A 22,644-nucleotide genomic window follows, 5' to 3' on the forward strand; every position below is an offset into this window, starting at 1 on the left:
CCCACTCCGTCGCATCAAGCATCGTCGAGCCCAGAGTCTCCGATGCATTACCGTCACCACACAGGTTCTCGTCGTGGCTGCGCCTGATACGCGCCACGGCGAGAGTCCTCCAGGCGATACACCGCTTCCGTGCCCCGCTGCGCCGGGCGCGCCCGCAGAGCGCCAACGTCAACAGTTACAAGCGGACAACTCGAAACACCGAAGCCGACCCGACGTGGCGCCGTGTCGCCAAGCCGACCGCGCCGCCCACGCCGCGCCGAGCCGTCCTTACAGAAGACGTCATACCGCCGTTGGCCGCCGAGCACATCGTGTGGGCGGAGGAGCTGTGGGTGCGCGCCGTGCAGCAGGAAGCGTTCGGCGCCGAATTAGAAGCTTTAAAGAAGACAGAAGCAGTGTCCAATGACAGCCGGCTGCGCTCACTCGCGCTGGCCTTCGATCCGTGCGAGCCGGTGATTAAGCTGAAATCAAGAATCACGGCCGCAGAAAACATCGCTGAAGAACAGAAGCATCCGATTGTGCTGGATGGAAACCACCAGTACACCAAACTCTACGTGGCATGGACGCACCAGAAATTACACCATGGCGGCGTGGAGACAGTCCTGAACGAGATCCGACAACGCTTCTGGGTGATCCGAGCTCGTCCCATCGTGCGCAGCGTGATCAAAAGTTGTCAGCAGTGCAGAATTCGGCGCGCGGTGGCCGCAGTACCACCGACAGGCGACCACCCGACGGGACGCCTCGCTCACCATCAGCGGCCCTTCACCTACACCGGCCTCGATTATTTCGGGCCGCTCTCAGTCACCGTGGGCCGACAACACCAGAAGCGGTATGTGGCGCTGTTCACATGCCTCACCACCCGGGCCGTGCACCTGGAGGTCGCGGCCTCACTCTCCACCGACTCCGCCGTCCTCGCGCTGCGCCGCATGATGGCGCGCCGAGGGCAACCATCAGAGATCTGGTCGGACAACGGCACCAACCTGCGTGGTGCCGACGTCGAGCTCCAGCGGGCCGCCCTCCAGGCGAGCCGGCAGGAGGCCGCCAACCACCTCATCAGATGGCGCTACATACCGCCGAGCGCACCGTTCATGGGCGGGGCGTGGGAACGCCTCGTCCGGTCCGTCAAGGACGCCCTCAGTACCGTCCTGCGCGAGCGTCACCCCCACGAAGAGACGCTCGCCACTCTGCTTTGCGAGGCAGAATACACAGTCAACAGCAGACCACTGACCCACGTGTCAGTGGACCCCGACGACGCCGAAGCCTTGACCCCCAACCACTTCCTACTCGGGGGGTCGGGCCGCATCCAACAGCCGGGGACGTTCACCGAAGCAGACGTCGCCAGCCGCCACCACTGGAGGCGAGCTCAGCGGCTAGCCGACGAGTTCTGGGACCGCTGGGTCCGAGAGTACCTGCCGGAGCTCCAACACCGGCGGGAGCCGCACGGGAGCGGAGCACCGCTCAACATCGGCGACCTCGTGCTCATCGCCGACTCCAACCTGCCACGCAACGTGTGGCCCCGGGGGCGCGTCGTCCAAGTCTACCCTGGGCGCGATGGCATCGTGCGCGCCGCCGACGTCGCCACCCGCACCGGAGTCCTGCGCCGCCCCACCAAGAAGCTCGTCGTGCTGCCCACATCGACCGTCGTGGCACCGAGTGAGGTGTAGCGCCGAGTCAACCAGCGCTACACGGCGGGAGAATGTGCACGACGGACGGCCCCGAATAGAAACTTATAGCTGTAAATAATTGTTTCGTTTTTGTTTCATAGTTGTTTCATAGTTATTTCGTTTTATAAAGTTTGTATAGTTTAAATATCGATAACTTCGTAATACAGTCCACTTTCTCTTAGTTGGTTCTCAATTAGTAATGTGTCGAGTCCTTAATTACTGATTAATAGGCGTATGTGGGACGTTGGAGATGTATAAATCATAGTTTATTTTAGAAAACCATAGAAATGTATAATTTGATAGCCCTTTGTTTTATGTATATTGATTAAACCTGTAATTTCGTCTAGTTATGTATGTCGAGTCATATTTATAATATGTAAATTAGATAGATAATTATGTGTAGATCTTTATAGTTATTTACTTTTAATTGGTGATAATCTTAATTAGCCATAAAGGCAATTAATGTGAAATAGTGTGGCCAAATGAGCCCTAATTTTTGTACAAATACTTTATTAGTAATTAACCCTGTACCTGTGTACCTTTATTTACCTATCGAATAGTAAGAAGTAATTTGTCTGAAAATAAATAACATAGATTCCAAAGAATAGTGGAAGAGCTAATTAGAATCCGATAAGAATTAGGTCAAGGTCATAGTTAAAAAATAGGTCACCGAATAGATAAAAAACAGGCTCTCTATACGGTATTGCCGCCCAGGGGGGGTCTAAATTAGACAGAGAGGGCAATAGATTTGCTGTTTCATTAGAGCGAGAGGCAGCTAGGTTTTCTCACTCTAATGAAAGTAAATAAATATCGGGGTGCCATCCGGACCCAGTCAGTTCCGCGTTTTCTCCTCAACAAGCTACAACACCAAGCTCTCGCCACTGCTCCGAGGAACCGGTCACAGTCTCAACCACAACCGAGTTATTATTTCTGCGCTCCCCGCCCCCTTCGTCTCGCTCTCCCGCTCGCGCTGCACCCCGCATCGCGCCGTGTCGGCGTACGGTATTCAGGGTCCGCACAGGGTTGCTACCCCATACCGTCCGGCACACTTTAAATAAACCTTATAAACGTTGCAGTTAAAACACAAAATGAAATATTAAGTCTGCAAGCACACTAGAACAATCCCCCACTAGAAGTCGTAATACGGGGGCTGATTGTCCAACTCACTCGCGAGTGAAACCCCACATTTGGTTGCGAATTCAAAATTATTGTCTACGAACATTTTCTGCGGTTTTTGACGTGTTCGCTTTGAGAGGAATTTGAAACTATGCTACGTAATGAAATACCGTACGTGGTGATGATCTACCAAACTAAGTTGGCGTAACTATGTAATGTTGGTGGTTACAATAATTAACGCAAATCTATACTAATATTATAAAGAGGTAAAGTTTGTGCGTTTGTATATTTGTTAAATTGTAAGGGGTAATCTCGGGATCTACTGAACCGATTATAAAAGTTCTTTCACCAATAGAAAGCCACATTATTGCTGAGTGTCTTAGCTTATATAAAAATCCGAAAAATACCACGCCGGCGAAGCCGTGGGCGGAAAGCTAGTCTTCTATAAACAAAAACGAAATACCACTCACTGGTTAACCTTTAACTAGTGACATGACAATTGTATAACACTATAAGGGACATGACGTCTCACAGGCTACTACTTCGAAATAAATAAAAAAATGCAAAATTGCATGTGTATGATTTAAAATTGTGTTTGTATTTAATTATTGTTATGTCAATAATGCAAACGTAAATGAATTCAATCATTTTTTTATAATTACATGGAAAAAAACTATAATTACCAATTAGTGGTAATTTTCAGCCTCAATTGACATGAAGTCCTTTTTTAGCATTTTAATAGACTTTATATAAATTATATGTCAAATTTAATACTTTTTACTTAAAATCTAATAATATAGACACCGAAAAAACATAACGGCCACTTCTGAAAACTAAAAATAAAAATTCTGACACCCGCTCAATTTGGCATAAAATCAATGGCAATTTTTGCACAAACGGCGAGAACATTGAAACATATGGGGATTGTAACACCCCGACACACGTTTACTGTGGCGGTATAACATGGGTTGTAACCCGGGGCGACCCTCTCCCCCCCTCCCCACCCCTCATAAGACCATAAGTTGGGTGTTCATATTGCGGAGGGGCTAAAGGCACCCCGGAATGGTCTGGTGTCCCCCAGAATTTTCGGGTTACCGATTCGAAGACGAAAGATGTTAGTACTAAGTCATCATCTTGATTTATGATACCAATCGCACGCACCCCCTTATCATGACATATCAGATGCGACGTCCTTGTCATGCAGATGCACCTGTGGGTACTCTGCGCGACTGAGTTGTCACTCCGTTGGCACCCTCTGATGCTTGGCACCCTGGGCGGACCCCCCCCCCCCCCCCCCTACGCCGCCACTGTCCGCTGTATACACTGTCATTCTGTGTAGTTTAGGCAGATTAGGCAGACAAATACTGCATGCCCTTCGCTTGGCTTGACTTTTTTCAGGATGAAACAAACGGTCCATCGTTTGAACCTTGACGAGGTTCGAAAGGTTCAAATTATGGACCGTCTGTTCGTAATATTTTATTATTTGATGTATTCGTGGGCTGGAGTTATCGTCTCCTAGTCTTTTCTGCCAATTTGCACTAAAAATAAAAAGTAGAGTGTAAAAGTTTTTGTATGATAACTAGGGACATGTAGCCTCACAGGCTACGATCGATTTTCTTATTCGTATAACTTACGTGCAAAACATCCGATAACACGTTTGTCTTCTTCGGTGGTCGTTTTAGCACTAAAACAAAAGCTACTAAGACGCTGGGTCGCGGCAAGCGAGGGGAAGTGGTCAATTATAAGAATTTGAAAAACATGCGACGCCTGTGAGACTACGTGTCACTGGTTAAAGGTTAATCACAAAATCTCAGAAACTATAACACATACAAACTTGAAATTTGGTAGGTAGGTCCCTTATAGGGTATTGGTAGAAATCCGCTAAGTACGCAATTTATGAAACTCTACCCCTAGGGGGTTAAAACAGGGTCCACGCGTATGGGGTGCGATGGTGAGGGACCTCCACGTGGTGCACCCCGGGCAACGTCCGCGTGTTTTGTCACGCGGGCGGCTGACTCTTCACCTGCGCGGCAGGTTACGTCAACTCGGCGGGCCTGTCGGGCAACCCGTAACCCACAATGGAGTGGGCCGGGGGTCCTGGCTACGGAAGTCAGGACCAAGGCAAGGAAAAGCCTATAATACCTACAAGATGGAACGGTGGGGCAGCTGCGCCCGAAAGCAGTAAACCCAATATGGACAGTGTTAAGACTTCGTTAATTTCCCGGGCGGGTCCCAGCCAAGCTGGGGAATCCCGTGGCCGCTCAAAAGGCGGTCGGTCCCATGTATACGGGGGGGCCAACACTGCTCCGCGGCTCCGGCCGTGTTACGACGACTCTCGCAATCTCAAAATGGACCTGAACTTGCCCAACGACTTGGTAGATGTTGAACCGGAGGTGGAGGCCTGTGCCCCGATGGTGCACGCCAAAACTAACAACCCATGCAAACCCCAGAAGGATTCCGATCCCTACATTTCGGACACCGTTGAACCGGAGGATGAGGTCTGTGCCCAGAAGGCACACGCCAAAACCAATTACCCACGCAAACCCCAGAAGGATTCCGACCCCTGCAGTTCGGACACCGTTGAACCGGAGGCTGAGGCCTGTGCCCAGAAGGCACACGCCAAAGCCAAGAAGAAGTGCAAACGCCCCAAAGTAACGCTCGAGCGTCTAGACGCCCCCGCGTCAGTATCTGGCAGCAGCACACCTGCAGCCTGTACAAGAAGTCGCGCTGCCGCTCCGTCTGTGGCTGGCGCCTTTTGGGCGCCACAGGATTTGACCCAAGACTCGAACCTCTCCGATTCGGATGCAAGCACGCTTACCAACGCATCTGAAGGGAAAAGCGAACGGAATAAATACATCAGGTCAGCGTCAATCAAAAGAAAAGCGACTGACACTGAAGACGGCTGGGAGTCAGCATTCAGCGACGCCCAGGACACTGGAAAAGACAAGAACGCCCAAAGGGCACCAAAGAAAACGAGACGTGGCCACGGTCGTACCCAGACCACTGGTCGTTTTGCTGACATTGGCGCGGCCAAAAAATACCTTGAAGTCGCCAAAAAAGCCCAGTTCCAGTTGGACCTGGAGGAAGAAGTGGCGCAAGACGAGCGCAGGACTCGAGCGGCCAGAGAAAGGGTTGGGTATGGTACCGACCTGCAACTCGATTTGGTAGATATGTCCTTAGAGGAATTAGAGAACTTTGCGGCAGAGGACGCGCATAAGATCTGCGAAATCGCTGGGAAATGTTCCAAAATCAAAGGAACCCTCCAAAAGGCCTTTTACCACCGCGCACGGTCTATGCTGGCGGTAGTTGCCGAAATAGGCAAGCGGTCGGCTTCCGACGAAACCAAAAGGCTGCAGGCCACAGTGAACCGCCTGCAGTCCGAAGTCAAAGAACTCCGCAAGGAGCTTTCGACCCTTCCGGCGAGGACTGCAGATCCGCAGATGGAGACTGAGCCGATACCCGCATCGGCCCCACCACCAGTCCGGCGGGCCAGGCCAAAAACCCTCGCCCCCACAACACCCGAATCGGACTTGGAGGCGACGATCAGAAAAATAGTCCAGGAGGAACGGTCTTTCGTGCGATCCTGCTTTGCAGGCATCGAAGACCGTCTTCTTCCGGAACAGAGGACACGTCCCCCGCTTGCGTCGGATAAGAAGACAGAGTTGGAGGCACCGGGAACCTTCAAGGTTCCTAATAGTGCGAAGAATGCAAAGGGCAAGGCTGCAAAAGCACGCAAGTCCACAACACCTACGGTTACACCGGGGACTTCTGAGCTCCACGCACCCATTCTGGGCTCAGCTAGGGCTGAAGCGCGTTATTCACTGGCGGCCACGCCAGAAGCTGAGGATGTGCTCCTGCCGTCAACCACTCCCGCAAACGAGGGGTGGTCTGAGGTAGTAAAGAGGGGCCGAAAGAAGCCTTCATCCATGAAGGCAGCTAATGTCCCAGCAGCACCTAAAGGCAAAGGAAAGGCTGCCAAATTGTCTGGACCCACTGCTAAGGCGGCACCCGCTCAGGCCCCACAGGCCCCTAAGCCTACCGCCAATAAGATAGAAGGGAAAAGGAAGGCCATGAAGAAGGCCAAACTGGCTCCCCCCAAAACCACTGCGGTAGTGGTTACACTCACCGCAGAGGCCGCGGAGAGAGGGGAGACTTATGAGTCTGTCCTTAAACGGGCTCGGGAAGCTGTCGATCCTTCTCAACTGGGACTTGGTCCAGCGCGTTGTCGCCCTACGCAAACTGGTGCTCGAATTTTCGAGTTTCCAGGCTCGGAAAACGGACAAAAAGCGGACCTCTTCGCCGAGAAATTGAAGGAGGTGATTTCGGACTCTGCCAAAGTGGCACGCCCATATAAGTCCATAACCTTAGTTATCAACGGGCTTGACGATTCCGTCACGAAAGCCGAGGTCGTAGCCAAGGTGGCAGAGAAGGGAGGCTGCCCTCCGGACCAAATAAAGTCGGGGGAGATCCGTCCCAGCCGAGGGGGACTCGGCACGGTGCGGCTGCAATGCCCGGTCACCGCCTCCAAAGCTATAATAGATGGGGGACGGCTCTTGATAGGTTGGTGCTCGGTATCTGTTAAGGCTCTGGAAGATCCACCAATGCGGTGCTTCAGGTGCTACGGCATCGGACACACCCGCGCGCTCTGCCCGTCAAAAGACAGGGCGGCACTGTGCTACCGCTGTGGCAAGGAGGGTCACAAATCGTCCACCTGTGACGAAAAGGCGGTGCACTGCGCCGTGTGCGCGGATAGCGGACGGCCAGCAGGTCACAAAATGGGGGGAAGGAAATGTAATCCCCCATCAAAGAGGGGCAAAGTACAGACAGTGACCCGGTCTGTCATCGCTGCAGCTGCACGACCGGCGGCTGATGAGGAGTGTACGATGGTCGAATAATGCCTGGAGTCGATCAACGAACAGTTCTGCAGACAAACGCAAACCACTGCAGGTCGGCTCAGGACCTCCTGTTACAGGCCATGGCCGAGTGGCTGATAGATGTCGCCGTCGTTGCTGAGCCATATTCGGTGACCGGCCGTTGGTTGGGTGACCGTGACGGCTTGGTGGCTATTGTACCACGGCCTTCCACCAATTCCCCACCACTCTCGCTCTTAGAACGGGGACATGGATACGTGGCCGCCGCGTGGGGGGAGATTGCCCTTGTGGGCGTGTATTTCTCCCCCAACCGCCCCCTAGTCGAATTTGATTCTTATCTTGATATTCTAGGGGCGGTAGTTCGTAGGTGCTCTTCACGTCAGGTGGCCCTCCTTGGGGATCTGAACGCAAAATCAGAGGCATGGGGGAACCCTGCCACTGATGTTAGAGGTGAGGCCGTCGAGCTATGGGCAGCATCTTGTGGTCTATCCCTATTAAACAGAGGTACAATACACACGTGCGTGCGACAACGGGGAGGGTCTGTGGTAGACGTTTCGTTCGCCAGCCCCGCTCTAGCCGTGCGTGAACAAAACTGGAGGGTAGAACTGGTGGAGACCCTATCAGATCATCGGTTCATCCGATTTGAGGTCTCCAACCACGATTCACAGAGAGTGGCCCGTCCAAGAGCTTCCCCTTTTCCCAGGTGGGCGCTCACCCGCCTTGACCGGCAGATGGCCAAGGAGGCCGCTTTTGTGCAGGCGTGGTTTGAGCCATCCGCGACCACTGCAAACGTCGACCTGGCGGCCACCCAACTACGGGAATCACTGACCGAGGTGTGCGATGCTAGTATGCCTCGATCGCGCCGCCCACCCCCTCGCCGCGCCGTCTATTGGTGGTCAATGGAGCTGGCGGAGATGCGGACCACCTGCAATGCGGCTAGAAGGGCCTACACTAGGAGCCGACGCCGCGCAGTTCGAGATCCATCAAATGAGGCCCGCCTCTATAGCATTTACGTGGAGGCGAAACGGGTCTTCAAGACGGAAATCGGCGCCGCCAAGGATCGGGCTAGAGCCGAGATGCTGGCGAGCTTGGATGAGGATCCGTGGGGGAGGCCGTACAAGGCGGCCAGAAATAAGCTACGCCCTATCGGCCCCCCGCTAACCGAGATCATGGAGCCGACTTTGCTGGATAGGGTTGTGCAGGCGCTCTTTCCGAGTCAGCCTGCCTCTTTCATCCCACCGCAAATGGCCGATCACTACAGGGCAGCTAGTCCAACCGCTCAGGACGCTCCTCCTTCCATCACAAACGGGGAATTTGGCGCGGCTATTTTAAGAATCCGCGCCAAAAAGACGGCTCCTGGCCCCGATGGTATCCCGGCCAAGATGGTGGCCCTGGCTTCCGCAGAACTGGAAAGTCGGTTCCGGGAGCTTTTCGACCAGTGCTTTGCTATCGGAAAATTCCCGAAACCCTGGAAGGAGGGGCAGCTGTGCCTGTTGCGCAAGGAGGGCCGCCCAACTGACTCCCCCTCTGCATACAGGCCTATAGTCCTGCTCGACGAGGTAGGGAAACTATTCGAACGCATCATAGCGTATCGCCTCGTCGAGCACTTGACGGAAAATGGGCCCAATCTTTCCGAGGCCCAATTTGGCTTTCGGGCAGGCCGGTCGACCATTGACGCTCTGTCCCACTTAAAAGGCCTTGTCCAGCAGGCAGTTGATGTAGGGGATGGCGTGATGGCTATATCTTTTGATATAGCCAACGCGTTCAATACCATTCCCCACACCACCATATTGGAGGCGCTTCGATACCACGAGGTGCCTCCTTATCTAGAGAGTCTGTTGGCCGACTACCTGTCGGACCGAGAAATACTGTTCGTGGACAGAGCCGGCCAACTTCGAAGGCATGGCGTCAGGTCCGGTGTTCCACAGGGGTCCGTTCTTGGTCCGCTCTTGTGGAACATCGGATATGACTGGGTCCTGCGCGGCGCCCTCCCTCCGGGCATGGACATCATCTGCTATGCAGACGATACCCTTGTAACTGCCCGGGGGAGGAATTATGACGAGGCGGCCTGCCTGGCCGCTACAGGTGGCACAACGGTCGCCAACAGAATGAAGAATGTTCACTAATTTTGTTTTTTAGCTTTCTGTATTCTCTGTTAAAAATAAAAAATACACGTGAAAGAATTATTTCGATACGTCAATTAGTTTCCAAGATATTGAATTTTAAAAGTGCGGGCGGCGGCCGGCCCGCCATTTTATGCGCGTGACGTCATATTACAACGACTGGCTCATATTTGTATGGGTGGAATCTTGCAAACTGAATTAAGACCCACTTCCAGGCAACCGATTAAGCTGAAATTTCGCAAACACATGTGATTTGGATGACCATGCAATATTATGATGACATGGAGCTGATCTGATGATGGAGCTGGAAGGTGGCCATAGGAACTCTATAATAAAACGACTTAAATGTATCGAGTTTGGGCTCGTTCGTTTTGTATTGATGAGTATTTTAATTCTATATAGTAATCGGGGTCTAATGATGGAGCTGGAAGGTAATTCGCAATAAAACGACACAATCGCATCAAGTTTGGGTTTGGTTCAATTTTAATTTCTGTGATGGGTCTGGGTGTTAATATGTATAATAAGTTTGTATTTACAAAAAAAAATGTATTTAAGTATGTTTATATCCGTTTTCTAGTGAGCGGACACTGTGAATGTACGTCACACGGGGTCACGTGACCGTCGGCGGGACTCAATATTTAAGCGAACTTTGAATGCCTATAAAATCATAACTACTGGGTATTTTTGAATGAAATAAAAACTAATGTATTTGTAAATGTAAAAGCTTAACTGTAACATAGGTTTCAAGTGATTTTGCATACCTAGTAACATTCTCAATTGGGCGTCTGGGGCTCGGGGTAGCTCTCCATAAAACGGAGGCCATCTACTTCCACGGGCCCCGTAAGAAGATCCCTCCTGATGCCCATATCATGGTGGCAGGTGTTAGGATCGATGTCAAGGCCCAGTTCAAATATCTGGGCCTAATCATTGATAGCCGGTGGCAGTTTGGCGCACATTTCGCCAACCTGTCGCCGCGCCTAAGAAAGGCAGCCGACGCCTTCTCGTGGCTGCTCCCAAATCTGGGGGGTCCTAGGGCGAAATGCCGGCAACTCTATGCCGGCATTCTTAAAAGTATGGCCCTATACGGGGCTCCCATATGGGCTGATACCCTCGACAGGAGGGGGAACGCGGCCCACCTCCGGAGACCTCAACGGGCCATCGCCCAGAGGGTTGCCAGGGCGTATCGCACCGTCGGCTTCGACGCAGCATGCGCCTTGGCGGGGACCCCTCCCTGGGAGCTGGAAGCGCATGTCCAGGCCGCCGTTTACAGATGGATGGCGGCCCAGAAAGAGCGGGGGGAACGCCCCGCCTTCGAGGAGAGGGAGGCGGTTCGGCGCGAGGCTCGCGAAACTGTGGTTCAGCAGTGGGCAGACCACCTCGCCGTTGCCGAGTCGGGCCGCCGAACCTTGGATGCGCTGGCGCCGACCATAGAAAGGTGGCTCGAGCGCCCGCATGGGTACCTTTCCTTTCATTTGGTACAGATGTTGACCGGGCACGGATGCTTTGGCTCATATCTGTACCGCATTGGAAGGGAAGAGACGCCGTCCTGCCACGCATGTCGCGGCGGTGCGGAGGACACGCCGCACCATACCCTTGCGGTATGTCCGGCGTGGGCTCCGCAGCGCAATACGCTTATCGCGGCGGTGGGCCGGGACCTTGTGCTGCCCAGTATAGTCAAAACTATGCTGGACAGCAACGAGGCCTGGATGGCAATGGCCTCCTTCTGTGAAGACGTGATGTCTCAGAAGGAGGCCGCGGAGCGAGAGCGCGAGGATGATCCAAACGCGCCCTCGCTCCGGCGACGGCGGAGGGGTCAGAGGAGGCGACAATATGATCGCCTCCAGTTTCCTCTCCTCGGTGATGGCCAGCGGGCTGGGGGCGTGGGGGCGCCCCCGCCTGCATTGCACAGGTCACCACCACCGTCGGACGGGAACAGCTGTGTGCTTCCAGCTGTTCCTGTCGCCCCCCGTCCTGGGGGGCTTGTAGGGCCCGCCATGTAGGCGGGCAATCGCCGGGAGGGGCTGTGGTAGAGAAGGCTTTGTCCGGAAACCCACAGTCTCCTCCCACTTATGGCGAGTGACGGAGCACCGGGGTCTTTTTAGTGGGTATGCCACGTCCTTCTGACGTGGTGAGCCCCACATAACCTACCCTGTCCCCGCAGGGTAGGTATGCGATTCAACGCATTTTTTCCCCGTAAAAAAAAAAAAAAAAAAAAAAGGGTCCACGCGTATGAAGTCGCGGGCACAGTTAGTGAGGTATATCTTTTAGACCTTTATGATGGCAAAAGGTAGGTACTTACACAAATTTCAAATTGCCTAGAACTGACTGTATGAATACGTTTATGTTACTTTTACCACTTTACCATAGAAATAGAAATTAATTTGACTCTAATAAACTTTTCGATAATCTAGGTTCTCAATTTACTTCAAAAACTGAACAAGAGTCATTGACATGATTTATCAATCGAAAAAACTTTCAGTTGGAAGCCAATAACCGAAGAAACATAATCCCAATTCTACAGTAACAAGATACATTCAATATTTCTTTATTAAATAAACGTATACTGGTAGGAAATGGACTTAATAGCTTGTAATACAATTCAATCACTATAAGATCTAGGATACGGCCGCCCCAGATCACTGCCCGCATACAAAATTATTAGCCCTCACTTATTTATGCATCGTGGGCCAACATCTTAATAGCCACGGAGAGTTATGTTTATCCTAAAATAATATTTTGTGTAAATGTTTGAAAATACACAAACCGCGTTGAAGCGGTGTGCTTTAGCGTCACAATATGTCGTAAGTCCGTAGTCCGCGCCGTTTTGTGGCGATTTAAATGTTAAAATGAGTTATTACGAGGGTTTCGTATTCAATTTAGTACATCTAAGTTTAATGAATGCTTACCTTTGGATGTGCTCTTCTAGGGAAGGCCACTTTGGGGTCAATCTGAAATGAAAGATAGTCGTAATTAGACAAGATGAAGTGTTGCAGTAAGTATATTTACGAATAAAGGTATATTTAGGCGATATTGTGTGCTGCCGCACAATTTATAAACGCAGTAAGTAACACGTGAACAGTTTCGAGAAAAACGCGATCAAAGTTGAAATTTTATTTTGGGGTGTCTACAATTAGTTACGCAAATATTTGTAAAAAAAAATATATGGGCTTATAGAGCTAAACTCAAAGTTTATTTTGATATGAGGTTTTTGTATTTTAATTAATATTTTGTATTTAAAATTATTAAAAAACTGTTTATGTTATGGATTAACTAAGTTTTCGTTCGATACTTACTACCCATGAATGCAGTATGATTGTTCCTTACTGCGTTTATCAGTAGTTTTCGTTACTTACGGTACATGTGTTAAATGATTGATTTAAATTTTAGTTCTTACAACGTAATATATGCGCCGTATCTTTACAACTTACTGCATTTATGAGTGGGAGTGTGAATCAAAATAATTTATCAAAACTTTAAATGCGCAGTAATAATACAATTATACTGCGCTTATCATAAGCCAATAACGCTTTCATGTTGAACTTTCCCAAATGACCAAGGGGTAAATGAAACAAGTATTACAAAATAATTGCTGAGATCGCTTGTTATTAAATCAAAAATTAAGATATGGCACCCACTTTTAGATCTTAAATATACCAATCTAATAAAATAAAGACTCGGTCGTTCGTTTCAGCCGAAAGACGTCCACTGCTGGACAACGGCCTCCCCCAAGGATTTCCACAAAGACCGGTCCTGTGCCGCTCGCATACAGGCACCTGACGCGACCTTCACCAGATCATCGGTCCACCTAGTTTGAGGCTTGCCCAAGCTGCGTCTTCCAGCTCATAGTCGCCACTCAAGAACTTTCCTGCCCCAGCGGCCATCAGACAACTTATAGTGTCTCCAACCTTCAGAAGAGTGGGTACAGCACGGCATTTGACATGATTTTTGTCTTGTCCATTAAAGACCCATTTGTTGAGAGGCTCTATTGAGGCAATCGAGGATTGAGCTTAGATCCTCCACGTTCTCAGCCATGACTACGATATCGTCCTCGAATCAAAGATGGGTGATGTACTCGCTGATGATATTTATGCCCAATCCGCTCCAGTCCAGAAGCTTGAAAACATCTTTCAGAGTGGTAGTGAACAGTTTTAGAAATATGACATCTCCCTGTCTGACCCCTCGCTGCAACTGAACTCCTGATCCCGGAGACGGACTGACATTGTGGCCTATTCGTACAAGCCCTTCAACGATTATAAATATCTATAGTAAATTTGGCACTGTTGGAGAAACTGTAGCTTGAAGAGAGAAGTCTTTCTCATAGACCACAAATGCCAGACAAAGTTGCTGATTATTCTCCTCAGTTTTCCGCCATAGATAAGTAGGTATGTGGTCTATCATACTAAAGCCTTATCGGAAACCGATTTGTTCGGGAGGCTAGATGTCGCGTGAAACCATTCATGATGACTCTCAAAAACAGAATCAGAAGTGAGATGGGTATAAAATAAATTCTTCAACAAGGTTTTGTTGCCTTTTTTGAAGAAGAGTATCAGCACACTTCTGTGCCATGCCGTAGGCGTTTTTCCCTCTAGGATGACGGAATCGAATAGCTTCTAAAGAGCCTTTAGAACCGGCGTTCCGCCTGATTTCAGAAGCTCAGCCGTGATTCCATCATCGCCCGGTGCCTTGTTGTTTTTCAGCTGTTTGAGAGCCATTCTAATCTCGTACAGACACGTCCGGGATATCTTCGGTATAGTGTCGGGTCAATCTAGCTCTTGGGTCTTCGGCTAGATTTGTCATTTGGACAGGTTTTCAACTTCTTCCAATAACGTAAGAGTCAGCCACTGCGTTCATAACATGTTAACACCTAGGCAGCACTCTGACAATCCTTAGTATGTACGCAGTATAATTGTAATTACTGCATTAATATTAAGTACAAGTCATCTGTTTTTCCTATGGAAACATAATATCAGTGTGTGTTTAAGTGGAATTACTGCACATATACTATGTGCAAGGTGAACTTAACAATTGTAGAAACATAATAAGAATGATGTAATTGGCACATACTGCACTATTACTGTGTAGCAAATTAAGTAAGCGCGAGTATTCACGTAATATTAAGTTATTATGTGCTCTTACTGCTAACATAGTATGTGAAGAAACCTACAATCTGCTCTTTACTGCGTTTATGATAACATGTATCTTCCGTTCTAAGATAGATAGAAAAAAACGGGTCTTTGATTCTTATAGATCGCGATGTCAGGATTCAGAATATTCAAAACAATCATAAATGCAGTAAGTGGTACTTACTGCGTTTATAAATTGTGCGGCAGTGTGGATCAGCAGCTCACCTACGTAGAGTTAGCATAACGATTTTTTCTGGACTTTGTATGGATTTTTCACTTAGACTCTGAATATGTTCTACTTAAATTCGTCAATTTGTCTTTTTCATTCAATGTTTTCCTGATAAAGTGAGCCTAATTTGCGATCTGTGACATTTACACGACTGAAAATTAGTTAAATTTTCGATTTATTAAAAACTTGGATTTCATTTCTTCCCATAAAAGGATATTTCTAAACGAGCGTTTTTGTTCTTTTTCATTTTAAATGGCCAGCTATGGTATTAGACCATAGTAAGAAAGGCAGTATTTTTTATGTATTTTTTTTTTACTTTCGATATTTTTACATACCAGCCAAAGAGTACCGATAAGACTAACATTTACAAGCTCCAAGCCCCTCACTTGGAGCGCACCATCCGCGCTATCTATCGCACGCTCTAAAAATCGCTCAGGCGGATCCTGCCCAACTAATCATGGACCGCACGTCCGCCATAGAAGCGGCCACGATAAATTCGCATCGCCGTGCGGCTGCGATGTCCAGTCCTAAAATCCCAGCTGCAAAAAACCATCGGACTGAAAATCCTACGCCGTGGTCCCGTCACTCGATTTCGCCTCCCGTCTTTTTCATGTAACCGAGCACCACTATTTCATACGTGCGACTGTTTAAGCCCTCAGATTTTCTCGCAGCAGCGAGCGAACGCCGGACTTTTTGTTCGTACCACGACGCGCCGTTGACCGCTATAAACGCAAAATATAAACCCAAAGAAGCTACCTTTGACATTTTAAAGGTAAAACGTTCGCTCGCGTTGGGCGTTTGTCGATTTCTGCATTTTAGAGTATAATTCTCGTTTTTTCAGCCGTGTCGTGGACGGTTAAGCGCTTTGTTAACGGGATACGTTTCATTCAGTTTATTAACTGTAGATATGTCAGAGAGTCAGGAACACCAACCGCAGTCGGAATGTGATCGTTTGTGTTTTGTTTTTTGCGTCGTGGTATTCGCTGTTTGAAAGGGTTGATTAAGGCAACAACTCAACATTGATGACGTAATGGATAACATTCTGACATAGAGACATGTGAATATAGATTGCACTTTTTGATTCAAATCCTCCCAGTTCACCTAATGTAATTCAAACCCACTAGATCACAGCTGTATATACCAGTACCGTGTGTGTTGTTATATTAAATGAAACAAATTGTAAATTTAAAAATTATCAACTCCGCTGAACATAAAAGCCAAACGGTTTACCATAGTAATTTAAAACTGAGTCCACCGTTATTAATTACTCTGTGCTCAAACTGCAGCGCCCAGTAATTTTCCAGGGAAATTTTTCAGGTTTTAAAAAAGTTGGTAACAAATTTTCCAAAAGTTCTTTTCATATAAAACACAACACAATAGATGCGCGACTCGTAGGCATCCACGTCGAGTAATTACGAAGCAAAAGCGTGAGAGAATAATTTAAAAGATTTCGCCCAAGAGGACTGCATTATTACAATATCAGGAAAACGGCTTTACAGCGTCATTCATACATTCTTAATTATTTAATTATCTTCAGAGTGCGCCACGGAATACCGCGGCTGCAGAAAATCCAGCATAATTTGATTAAATTGGATTTTCTACGGCGAATTCATTTTTCCGTTGAAGTAATGATTGTTAGACGCTTTGTTAATGAATATAAAGTTGATTTTTGTGGTAAATAAATGCTAAAAATAAGCAACAATGCTTATTCTCTCAACTTTTAGTCCTTACATTGAGAGTTTCGAATTAATTGTTACCTACTTAGGGGAGGCCTATGTTCAGCAGTGGACGTCCTATGGCTGAAATGATGATGATGATGATGATGTTACCTACTTATAAGCAAGATTTACTTTATAATAATATATTTTTCTGTATTCTTTTATTTACTTTTTACCTTTAATGTATGGAAAACTTTACAATCAGTCTAAATTCATCTTACGTAGTTTATGACATATTTTTTTTGTAGGTAGGTAACAAGTGATATAAAACTGTAGCTAAATCATTTTCGGAATGACATTAACCATTAATTTCCCAGCCAAGGTGTGGCTTTAATCGTTCCACGCAAGCGATTTTGTGATCGCTGTAAAATGACCGCCAAAGTATATACAGAGCAAGCAGAAAAATCATAAAACCCCAGATGGTGGCGCCAAACCGATTAAGCGGGGCGAAGATAAATTTTAACGAGTTATTTTAACGCTGGCGATCGCACTCAGTGGCCTACGCAGCTTGTGTCGATAGAAAAAATAAAACGAAACTCACCAAAACTCTGTTTAAATACGTGACTCCGTGATTTTTTTTATTGCCGAATGTTTCGCGAAGTTTTAATGATAATGGCTTTTACAAACAGTCTTTCTAAAGTCGGGGGATTTATTTAAATGTCTAGTTCAGGGGTGGATTAGCATACCATGCAAGTTTTAGTGTTTTTATTGGTCATTAGCTCATTAAATCTTTGTTTATGATACTGTGAAATGTAAGTAGGTATTTTATTGACGCACAAATGAAATGGTAAATCTTATTGAAGTTTCAATAAAAAAATGGAATCGCATATGGAAATTATTTTCAGGAAATCAATGATGTAAAATAAATTCCAGATACAATGATGTTAATCAAAATTCGGAAGTTTAATAAAATGGTCAAACATTTTCAGAGAAGCGAAAGTAAAAAAAAAAACATTTCATTTTACACCTATTTTGAACTGGTCGGATTATATCAGATTCTACATATTTATTGCATAATATTTACCCACTAAAAAAGCTTCGACTCTCGGAAACCCAAATAGGTTAAAAAATATGTACCTAATACATAAAATATTTCTTTGTAGGCATACATTTGTGAAGGTATACTAAATATATCTATGGAACTACTGACTCTAATCTGATAATACCTCCACTGATTGGAAGCTACACTTCCCAAGTGTCGTAGCCTTTTTGTTTCCGGAAAGTCCCTCTCCCAGGGGATAATTTTTTCAGTGACAGAACAGATATTCTATCAAGAAGCCGCAGGGAACGCAAATAAATGTGTAACATTTAAAACGTAATGATTACCATTAAGTAGGTATATTTATTGAAAGTATTTTTAGTGTAATTGTTGTGAAAAGCAGGTTTGGGGTATATTGACAGCGCGGTTGCAGGAAAATAAAGCGAATAATTATTAAAATAAGCTAGCGTTATGTCTAAAATGTGCTTAAATAAAACCAAAAGGTAATCAAAAAGTATAAACGAGCTATACTTACTTACTCGTAGAAAGATTGGTCCACCTATCAGTGCCAAACAGTCATAGTAACAAATATTCAAAAGTTTTTAAAATGAAATGGAATGGACCTAATAAAATTTGGCATTGAACCGAAGAAAAGAGTATACTCCTGCGCAAAAATGACAGCAAAACATCGATAGCAACGTGACATTTTGATATGGAGCCATTTGCGTGATTACAATCGACGCAGTGGCGCACCCTCCTTAGTCGCGTTCGCCCTCCCCATCCTACAACTTCCCTTACGATAAAGATTGACATCGCCGCTTTTAAATTTCAAATTATCCTAAGTCAAACACCACAACACAAACCAAACTCCACCACCCCACCTACGAAATACGAACCATTTTCTTTCAACCGACCCGCGAATTTTAGCGTGTCATCGCAAGAAAAGATTGTAGGCGAAAGCACATTAGTGGGATATCACTACTGGTTGGAAAGAGCATGTTCGCTTTATGTATTCGAAGCGATGGCATCGACGTAAAGTCGATTACGTTAAATTTTATATTAAGCAAACAGTCAATACCGGTGCTATACGTCTTTAAAGCGGCCTTGACTTGAACACGATAGTTTATGCTCTCCTTACTAATGCAGTTTACATTTTGTATACTGCAGTGTAACCTATATTCCGGTAAGATATGAGTGACTTTACTTATGCCGAAACAGTAACAAGAAAACTTTGTTTTTCAAAGATACTTCGCAAGATATTTCCAAATGTATTTCAATGGTAAAACTTCAAATAAATTTAGAATACCCAGTTGGCAGGCACACACATGGGTGAGATTTTGTTTTTATGAAACTAAAACTATTACAAACTTATATCGCAAATGGTAATATCCAAGTTATTTCGTTATGATAGAAAATTGTTGCTGTTATTCCAATATCATTTGCAAATCGAAGTTGGTGGACTTAGATCTTTGACTAAATAATATTGATATTGAATTCATTCAATTAAACAAACCTTAAGCTAATACTTCGCAATGCGAGAATATCAAGCACGTGGAAGGAATTACAAATCATATTCCAAATTTTAGTGCGACGGTATAGAAACGACAAAGCAATACCTACCGCTCCCCCGCACACAATACCCACGTAATTAAATTTGCACATGCAATTTTGATTGCGAGAACGTTGCTTAAATGCCAATAAAATACAACCCGGTTCACAGGAGGACAAGAAAGTTTAATGACGTGCACTCACTGCAAGCGGTAACTAAATTTATTTACGTGTAGACGAAACGTAAGTGTCGCCGGGCGTTAAGTGGGACCGCATCATTTGCTGTTCACTCAGCAACGCTCTCTAACTCCTCCTAATTGGAACGAATTTGGCTGCAGGTGCAACACTCGAGTTGGCTCAAGATTAGGGCGAGCTATTGCGAGCATATTCCAGCCCGTTCCCCTTGAAATATTCGATGTGCAACGCGCGACTGCGGCCGCCGCGCGCCGTCATCCACGTGCGCTCCCACTAACTTGAATTAAATTAAGAACAATATTTACCCGCGCTGAGATAAATGATATTGCACACTTACGCCAGACTTAATGTTAAGTGACGACTTATGTGCCCACATTCTTAGCGACTACGGCGCGAGCGAGACAGTATACACGCCGCTTATTAAACGCGAAAGGGATGACGCTACAGAAAAAATGTTAACGAACTGCATTCGTCACTAAATAATAGCGCAGTTCCGTGACACTTTTAATTGATACAGCTTTTAGGAAAAATGCAAACAAGATGCGACACGATCGGAAAACACTTGACACAGATTGTTTGTAAAGTAGGGTTTGCTTTAACGCTCGGAGAGGCAAGCAGTAATGAAACCCGCAAGGGAGGCTCGACAAACGTCATTACTGGGGCACGCATAAATATGCAAGGCAGGTAACGCACATTTTCATGCGACGTCGCAAGAATTTTATCGCTCGTTTAATTCTGTGAGAAAAAAATGGGATTCTTTTCGAGTGTAACACGAGATAGGCAGCCGCGTGGGAACCGGCACACTGCCCTCTTTTGAGGCCTCGGGCCCGCACCTAAGTGCAGCCGAAGTATATTTTATCCACTTTGTCAGATATTACTTTCTCTTAAATACCGTGGAAGCGCAAACGGTGGAGGAGACGTAATCTTATCCATCAGAGAGCCTTATTCGTTAGGCGTTAATGTGGCCGCTTTGTGTGGTTAGACGCGCGGCTATTAACGTGTGTTTTATTCATCGCCCTTTTCCTTCAGTGTGTGTTACACGCTCAGTACAATTGCCAGGGACCTTAACGACATAGTTCTCTTTTCTTAATGCCCCTGTTAATTTTGTTAACATTTGTTTAAGTGTTGCTTTTGTTTATTTACTTGTGTTCAGGGACAACTGTTGCTGTGTGCGCGATTTATCATTTGCGAGTTGGATTCTGGAGTAGATTATCTTAGTGGATAAAAGTAGCTTCCTAACAAGTTTGAATATCATTTTCCATAAGTCTCAAGAAGCCTTATTCAATAAAATACGTATCAAAACCTTCTATTTGCTTACAAGTCAACTTAGAGTCTAATCTATGTAGTTTATAATGCGATTAGAATAACTTACAGACTGCTTTAGTGGACTAAGCCCGTTTTTCGAGCCAGTTAACAATTGACAGGAAAGATTAGGCAAGGTGCAAAGTTTAAGCTTATCAGGCGATTCGGGGCAGCACAAAAGCCGAGCCGGCATTAGCACAATGTGGCCGGTGGTCTCGCGAGGCGAAGATTACGCATCGTCCGAGCTGGCCCCAACGCTGATACAATGGCCCCAAAATAATCTGGATGAGTTCAGTAACTTGCATAGTTTACATATTATGTAATATTATTACAGCGTTAATCTAATGAAGACGAAGCCAAGCTAAATTCTGAAAAGTATACTTGAACTAGAAATACTTGTGTTTTTGGCCTCAACAGGCAAACATTGTTTGAGTACTGGCCCTAAACACTGATACAATAGCCCCACAATAATAAAGATCAGCTCGGTATCTCACTTGGAAAGTTTAAACATAAATAATAAGATTAACTTCAAAATATTATGTTTATGAAACTTGCAGGTTAGGAAAGATAACGCACAGAGCAGGTACTAGCCGAAATTTTGCAAAAATAAAATAAAAATATTAGGGTTATTTAAAATTATTAGATTGGTGTCGTAAGACATTAAATAATGATTTGATAACTGGCTGGCAAAGAGGTATCACACTGCGCACTGTCTACTGAAATAATATTTCTAAACAATTAAAAATACTTTAAAGTAAAGTAAGACTTTTCTATTTAAGTTGGCATTTAAATAAGTTAGTAACTCTGGACATTAAAAGTAAACTTTAAAGTATATTAAATAGACTAAAGTTTAAATCAACATAACGATCTCGTAGCTTTTAATTACCGTTTCCATGAAGCCAATTCAGAACATCATTACCCGTATCGGTTTTAGCATAATCGGGGAAATGTTCAGATTTTGGTGTAGTTAAGGTATTCAAATTTGAAGCCCGCTTAGTTATTTGAATAATCGTGTAAATCAAATGCAAATTGTTTTTTCGCCATTCTGATACTCGATTTGATTTGATTTTTAATACTTAAAGTATTTTAAAATATTGACGCCGTGAACCCTATCGATGAAACCCAAACAATAGATTTTCTATCATTTAGGGCTTTGTATTGTGTCTAGTTTCTTGCGGAGAAGACTTTTATGCAATAAATGTATCAAAACTCTATTATCTAAAGAAAAAAAGTTCAATTTGCAATTGAAATGTAAATACCCAAAATTGTGCAAATAAATATTTTAATTTGAATTTGAATTTGGCTACTTGCAAATTCAACTGTTCCGCCTATTATCTCTGACCCCTAATACATGTTCCTCAATCGTAAACAACGTCCCAGGTTGACCATTCCAATTCCCCGATCAAAACGAAGGTCCACAGTAAATTTTAGAAACGGCAATCCGTAGCGTCAAGACAATAAAGCATTGATTCGCTGATTACTCAAAGGCTCATCCAGCAAACAGAACTGAGCAGACAGACATCCATGGAATATTTGCAGTCAAAACAGACTTAGGAGCTGCACTCTGCGGATGTCACTCCACTTCTGTATTATTTATTAACTCCAACGAGCATCCGATGTTACTTTATTCCATTGTGAAACTGTATCCCGGCTCCTGATGTCCAGGGTCGAAGTTTGGACTGACGCGACTGGGAAACTTTCCGTGCATAGAATGAATGCCTGTCAGCCAAACGTAAACATGGAGATACTTGGTATTATTTACCCGGATTGCGGATGCGG

General features: G+C 46.0%; 1 protein-coding gene across 3 annotated transcripts in view; it reads right to left on the minus strand.

The window, feature by feature from the left end:
- The window catches only part of LOC135071734 (RNA-binding protein Musashi homolog Rbp6), a 615,851-nt gene that overhangs the window by 292,167 nt on the left and 301,040 nt on the right, over positions 1 to 22,644 (minus strand). For all 3 annotated transcript variants that reach the window (XM_063965517.1, XM_063965519.1, XM_063965518.1), the window contains exon 5: positions 12,678 to 12,719. In XM_063965517.1, coding sequence (XP_063821587.1) covers positions 12,678 to 12,719 — 42 coding nt within the window. The remainder of the gene's footprint in view (positions 1 to 12,677; positions 12,720 to 22,644) is intronic.

This window comes from Ostrinia nubilalis, chromosome 5, assembly GCF_963855985.1.
Source record: "Ostrinia nubilalis chromosome 5, ilOstNubi1.1, whole genome shotgun sequence".
NCBI lineage: Eukaryota > Metazoa > Arthropoda > Insecta > Lepidoptera > Crambidae > Ostrinia > Ostrinia nubilalis.